This window comes from Capsicum annuum, chromosome 1, assembly GCF_002878395.1.
Source record: "Capsicum annuum cultivar UCD-10X-F1 chromosome 1, UCD10Xv1.1, whole genome shotgun sequence".
NCBI lineage: Eukaryota > Viridiplantae > Streptophyta > Magnoliopsida > Solanales > Solanaceae > Capsicum > Capsicum annuum.
This window is the reverse complement of record NC_061111.1, coordinates 37,822,944-37,830,104: the sequence shown is the minus strand read 5'-3', so window position 1 is coordinate 37,830,104 and position 7,161 is coordinate 37,822,944. Positions and strand designations below refer to the sequence as shown.

General features: G+C 34.5%; 1 protein-coding gene and 1 non-coding gene across 6 annotated transcripts in view; one reads left to right on the top strand and one right to left on the bottom strand.

Moving 5' to 3' along the window:
• Positions 1-694: 694 nt before the first annotated feature.
• Positions 695-793, bottom strand: LOC124892442. Its single transcript, XR_007050247.1, has one exon. It is a non-coding gene; the product is annotated as a small nucleolar RNA R32/R81/Z41 (small nucleolar RNA).
• A 2,029-nt stretch (positions 794-2,822) lies between these two features.
• LOC107871604 overlaps positions 2,823-7,161 on the top strand; it is a 25,098-nt gene continuing 20,759 nt past the window's right edge. The window contains exons 1-2 of one of the 5 annotated variants that reach the window (XM_047413594.1): positions 2,823-3,085; positions 3,233-3,328. In XM_047413594.1, coding sequence (XP_047269550.1) covers positions 3,030-3,085; positions 3,233-3,328 — 152 coding nt within the window. In that variant the 5' untranslated portion in view covers positions 2,823-3,029. Of the gene's footprint in view, positions 3,107-3,232; positions 3,329-7,161 lie in introns of all 5 variants that reach the window. The other 4 variants (XM_016718543.2, XM_016718551.2, XM_016718532.2 and 1 more) reach the window with 4 other exon arrangements.

Genomic DNA, 7,161 nt, shown 5'->3' with positions numbered 1-7,161 from the left:
GTATAATCAAATCTAATTAATAAATAAAATACACAGCGTTTCATGTCCAGTGTCCACTCCTGACAAAAGGTATACTCAATGCTCAAGAATAAGTTCACAAAAAAAAGTAGTATGAAAAGCAAGAAGACATAACAACCGTTCGAACTCTTCATCTCAATTTTTATTTTGGATTAGACTAGTGTACGCTCTTTGTTCTTCCTTCATTTGCGATTTTAACTTCGATGCACTAATTCTAACTTATATAGCGTGGAGTAGTCCAGACAAAATTTTTGAAATTGTCCTTAAAGAATAGAAGCTTTCTGCTCACTGCATTTTTTAATTTTTTTTTTTTTTTTTTTTTTTTGCTTTTTGTATTTTTAACTCTCCATTGGACCTATCTTCACCCAAACACCTTCAACAAAGAAATTAGCAATACCTGCACATACAAAGACCAACCTTAATCCAAATCATGTCAAATAAATTGAATAAAATCGAAACGTTTTTACTCCCATCAATTATCCATTTCGATTCATATAAATGAGTATAGATTTGGAAAAAAAAAAATAGTTAGTATGTTCTTAATTTTTAAAGCTACCTTTTTTTCTGGGATCAAATTGATTTGACTAAAACATACTGTACTTATTATGAAGGTGAATGTAGTGCTTATCTACTCGATTGATTTGAAATTTTCTATTGAGCATTTTTTTTAAAACGGGAATGAATCAGAAAGAACCTAACGAATAAGGATACAATTTATGGTTCATTTGAAAAAAAAAAATATCATCACTTTTCCTTATGCTCATCACTTTCATTCTCTCTATTGAGCGATTAAATATATAACTGCAATTTTGAATCCAATAAATAAAATGTATTATGGTAGAATATTGAGCTCAAACCAACAATGCTCATGTAAGTACTTACTAGGGCGAATATTTCCTCCTAATTAAATAATTAATAAAAATTAATAATTCAAAATAAAAATTCTTGAACATAGTTAATTGTTAAAGTATATTAAATTCATTGTAGTAAATATTTGATTCAAATAAAGCTTTCACCTAATATTTGAAGCCTTAATTCGCCCGTGTGTTGGAGCAGCGATTAATCCAAAGCTTTACGGGCTCGTTTGATAGAGTGTATTAGAAAATATACTGCATGTATTAGTTAATGTGTATTACTAATAACTAGTTTGGTAAAATTTTTTTGCCTATGTATAACTAATGCAAGCATTGGTTACGCTCTATTGTGTATTGAAGTGTGTATTAGTAATACACTTCATTTCCTATGTATTAGTAATACAAAGACTTTTAACACATGCATTAACTTATTAAATGACCTTAATACCCCTCAATTTCCCTCTCAAAATATTTCACCATTTCTTTTTCCGTCATTTTAATTTGCACTAGTGATCTTTTCAAAACATTTCACAATTTCTTTTTTCGCCATTTTAATCTACAACAATGAATAATTAATTAAAATAATTGTAACATATTTTTGCTTTGCTTCGAGGGTCTTTAAAAAAATTAAAAAAATTGAGACTATTTCTTAATTTTACATCTTATATTTTATTTTTGTTTCGATTATGTTAATCCGTTGGCGTAATATTTCATACGCAAAGATAAAGGTCTTGCAATTAATTCTAAACCTTTATATACTAGTTCAACAATGCTAATTATGCTTGAAATGACAAAAGAACCTTGTTGCAAAAAAATGTACAAAATCAAAGAAGGGTATTTTTGTAAACAAACATTTATTTTATAGAAATTATGTAAGATGTATTAATTTTTTATACATCAAATCAAACAATGTATAAGAAATAATACATGCATAACTAATACAAGCATTACTAATGCAAGCATTATTAATACACTATATTTTGCATTGTTCTTATACACTCTACCAAACTACCCCTAAGTGTGTGTTTTCAGAAAGGGAAAAGGACATGGGCTGGCCATTTTGAAAAGAAATGGTCAGCCCATGTAAAAGTTGGACAATTGGAGTCAGTCGGTCCAATTTAATTTCGATTTTTAGCTATTTGGCTCGTCGATCGCATGCAGTCTCTATACCCAATTGATATACTTTTATACCATATTAATACACTTTTATACCGCATTGATACACTTTTATACAATTGTTGTATAAAATATATATTTGTATTTGGTATCAAAGATTTATGTATTTGATATCAAGTATTGTATTTGATTGATAAAAAAGAAGAGCAACAATTACAATATTATAAAATCGTATTTGATTGTTAGAAAAACTATACCAATTAGAAGTGTGGGGTTAACTCAAAATTCATTACGTTTCTGAGTTTATTGTGTTAAAAAAAATGCAAATATTTTGTCTAAAGTTATTGTCTAGCATTAATTTTCTTTCTTCCAAAAATATATTATGGTATTGATGCATTTATGTTTTACTTGCATTTCACTATTTTATTTTCCCTCTATAAAGTCAAAAATTGTGTGCTGGCTATGAGGTTCGTTGGACAAAATCAATGCATCCAATCAAAAATGAGCTTATACTATTTACTTAGCATTTAAAGGGAAAAGGATGAAGATAGTAGCAGAAAAAGGCCTAAATGGCTATATTTTAGAATTTAAAAATCAATGGCAACTCGGTCGAAATTATTTTAGCCGAGTGGCTATTCTTGTCCTTTTCCCTTTCAGAAATCCACTAATTTTTTTTTTTTTTTGAAACTCCAATAAAGTTGCAGTCTTTATTCTTCAATTATGCACTAGATAATACTTTTATAAAATAACCCACAAATCATTCGCACTAGGCAATTTCACTATGACCAAAATTCGATTATAAGAAGGCATGAAATACCATTCGTTCGTTGTACCAATTCAGCTATCTTTACGAATTCTATTAACTTTTGTTATATCGTGTTTGTATGTATAGTTTGTTAATATTTATAAAAATTTAATTACAAATTCAATCATCAATACAATGTAATTTAAATTAAAATCTTATAAATTTCAAATTCTTACGGTGCGAGTAGTCATAGGTCCGAATTTAGGGAGTAGGTTCATTGTAAGTTGTACACGTGAATGGATAAACAAATGGGTGATGAGCCAAACTCCCAAACATGGAGGAACAAGATAATGTGCATATACCCACTTTCCCGGTTAAAAATAATATATCATAACTTTGCTTCATTTTCTCCTCTTTAGTTCTTCCCTTTTGCTGCAACTATACAAGCATAAAACTTGCCAATGTCATGGCTATTAACACATTAATTTCTACTTTATAGCTCAGTAACTCCTCCTCAACAACTAGTTATGAGGGTCATTCAATATGGGTCTTGCTCAATTCCATCATTTCAATTTCAAGAATGCTCCTTTTCCAGGTGAATTTACACTTATGCTGCCCAAGTTCTTGTCTTTTCGTGATTTCTGAATGTGTTTATAACGTGAAATTATGAAAATGTTCTTGTTGGGTTGCTGGCTTTTTTTTTTTTCCTTTTTCTTTTGTGTGTGTGTGTGTGGGGGGGGGGGGGGGGGGGGGGGGGGGAGTGTCATTTTGTTTTTATGTTAAATGATGTGATTTTAGTTGAGTCACAGTAGAATCAAGAAAATTTTCACCTATTTGGTCCCATTTAAAGGTTCGAGAGATGAAGAAGTAATGTATTAGACTTGTGTATTACCCAAAGGTTACATATATATATATATATATATATATAAGTAAAGAAAAGGCTAACTAAGGTAACTAGCTATCTAAATCACTAGAAATCAGCTAGAGAATTATATACATTTAATAGAGCACAAATTAGGGAGAGAAATCTACACAATTGAGAGCATAAATTAGGGAGAGAAATCTGCACAATTTACTACACAATCAATCATGTCCCAATACGCCCCCGCAAGTTGAAGGTGGCGTCAATAACCTTTAACTTGGACAGATGTTGATGAAACAACAGACGAGGCAAAGGCTTTGTAAGCGTGTCCGCGAGCTGATCGGCAGCATGTAAGTGCTGAACTAGAACCTGTTTTCGCTGCACTTGATCTCTAACAAAGTTAAAATCAGCTTCAATGTGTTTCATCCTACTGTGTAGTATCGGATTTTGACAAAGATAGGTAGCACCAACATTATCACAATAGATTATAGGTGGATCAGGCAGCTGCACATGTAGTTCAACAAGAAGTTTTTGAACCCAATTGACCTCAGCAAGTGCAAAAGCTACTGCACGATACTCTGCTTCAGTGGAGGAGCGCTCAATAGTGCGTTGCTTTTTGGATAACCAACTAATAGGATTTGCACCAAGGTACAGGATATATCCAGAAGTACAGTTCCTGTCATTAATGTCACCAGCCCAATTGGCATCTGAATGCATAAACAACCCAGGATGTGTCTTGCTCGTTATCTGTAAGCCATGATTTTTGGTGTACTGGAGGTATCGCAAGAGTTGCTTAACAAAAGACCAATGTGTTTGTGTAGGAGCATGCATGAATTGAGCTAATTTGTTAACTGCAAAGCTTATATCTGGTCTGGTGAATGACAGATATTGAAGCTTACCAAGTACTTTACGATACAAGGTGGCATCCGCTGGAAGCGTGTCATCCTTTAAGGACAGTGAGGCCGTGGAACTCATGGGAGTTGTAACAGGCTTACATTCAGACATGTTATGGGCAACAAGAAGATCAGAAACATACTTTGCCTGAGAAAGGACGATCCCTTCTTTAGTGCGGAGAACCTCAATACCCAAAAAGTAGTGGAGATGTCCGAGGTCTTTGAGAGAGAATCTGGATGAAAGAACCTGGATAGTTTTCTTGATAACCTCAGAGTTCGATCCAATGATAATTATGTCATCAACATATACAAGAATGTAGATCAATGCTTCATTTTGATGACGAATAAACAGAGAAGAGTCAGAGTTGGACTTTTGAAAGCCAATTTGAAGCAAGAATTGCTTTAACTCAGAGTACCAAGCTCGAGGGGCCTGCTTAAGTCCATAAATTGCTTTTTTTAGTTTGCATACATAATGAGGAAAATCAGGATGACCATACCCATGAGGTTCACGCATATAAACATCTTCTTCAAGGTGTCCTTGAAGAAATGCGTTATTCATATCCAGTTGGTGCAAATGCCAATTGTGCTGAACTGCAAGCGACAAAATGAGTCTAACAGTAACAGGTTTTACCACTGGACTGAATGTAGAGTTATAATCCACACCCGGTCGTTGCGTGAAGCCCTTTGCAACTAGCCGAGCTTTATACCTGTCAACACTTCCATCTGATTTGGTTTTGATACGATAGTCCATTTGCAATCAACAACATTTTGAGAAGAGGATGGTGGTACAAGCTCCCACGTCTTGTTGTTCATCAATGCTTCAAACTCAAGTTTCATCGCTTCTCTCCAGTGTGCACTCTTTTGGGCTTGGTTATAAGTGATGGGAAGTGGTTCAGTTAATGCAACTGTAAGATAATCAAATGTTGGCTTGGGTTTGGTGATATTATTTTGTGAACGAGTAACAGGTCGGTAAATGGATGGTTGTTGGGTATGTGCGGAAGCTGTGGTGGATGATTGGTGATGATTGTGAGATGGAATGAACGGGGAGGGGTCTGGAGTTGGTGTAGATAAAGGGTTTGTCGAGGTGTGCCGATTTCGGCGTTAATACTGGATTAGTGGTTGTGTGGTAGGTGGGACAACAATGGGCTGTGTGGAGCAATCTGAGCCGGCGGCAGGAGTTGGTGTTGCTGCCAAAGAAGGACCTGAAGAAGAACCTGTAGGAGGTGTCGCCGGCAATTCTGGAGCAACCTTGATTGGCTGGAGAATCTCATAATCCAATGGAGGCATAGACTTGACACTAAGGTCATTTGACTCTTTGTACAAGATATCCGACTCTAATTTTAAAATTCCTTTGTTTTTCAAAGATGAAAATATATCAGAAAAAAGAAATTTATTTTCATAAAAAATAACATCTCGTGAAATATATATCCTTTGTGAAATAGGATCATAACACTGATGGTTGTGATGGGTATTAGAATAGCCTAAGTAAACACAAGGGGTGGACTTGAGTTTTAGTTTGTGTTTGGCATATGGTTTAAGCCATGGATAACATAGACAACCAAACGTACGAATGGATTGATAATTTGGAATTTCTCCAAATAATCGTTGGTATGGAGAATCATAATGAAGTGTGCGGGTGGGAAGCCTGTTAATCAAGAATGTTGCTTGTTGACACGCAAAGGACCAAAATACTAGAGGCATGGAGGCTTGGTGTAAAATGATTTTTGCTGTTTCAATGATGTGCCGATGTCTACGTTCAGCCATAGCTACCCTTTGTGGTGTATATGGTGGCGATACAAGGTGCTCAATTCCAGTGGTGTGAAGAAATGACTTAAGACCTTCAAACTCACCACCACCATCAGTATAAACTGAAAGTATTTTTGTATGAAAATAATTTTCAACAAGGGGTTTAAATTTAGAAAAAACTGTTTTGACCTCACTTTTATTTTTAAGTGTGTACAACCAAATGTATTTTGTAAATTGATCAACAAAAATTACATAATATAATTTTCTGTCAATTGACAAAACAGGTGATGGCCCCATAGATCACTGAAAATAATTTGTAAAGGTTTTTTGCTCACTAGAGTATTCTTAGAAAAGGGGTGCCGACGACTTTTATTAGAGGAGCAGGAATTACAATGATCAAACATTTCAGAATTTGGAATTGGAATTGAAAACTTATGTGAGAGTGTTTTAAGCACTCTTTTATTTGGAAGTCCTAATTTTCTATGCCAAGATTGTTGAGATTCTGCCATATAGGATTGGTAGCTCAGATTGCATTGGGATCCTCCAACAGGCCACTCATAAAGTCCTTTATTCCGGCCTCATGCCAATGGTGCCCCTGTACTCAGATCCTTCACAAGAAAATCAAAAGGAAAAAATTCTATGGATGTCAGATTATCTTTGCAAAATTGAGACACATATAAGGTTACGTTTAATCTCTGGTGCACACAAAGTATTCGAAAGATGAAACTTTTTATTTGAAGCATTTATTTGAACATGAACAGTGTGAGTTATAGGGATTTTGTTACCGTTGCTCATGGTAATATCATCAGTACCAGTGTAGTCATCCGGACGTTGAAGATTTTGAGAATCAGCAGTCACATGATGTGATGCTCCTGAATCAACAACCCAAGGCATGGAAGCAAAGTTTGCTCTGGCTTCCAAGTGATT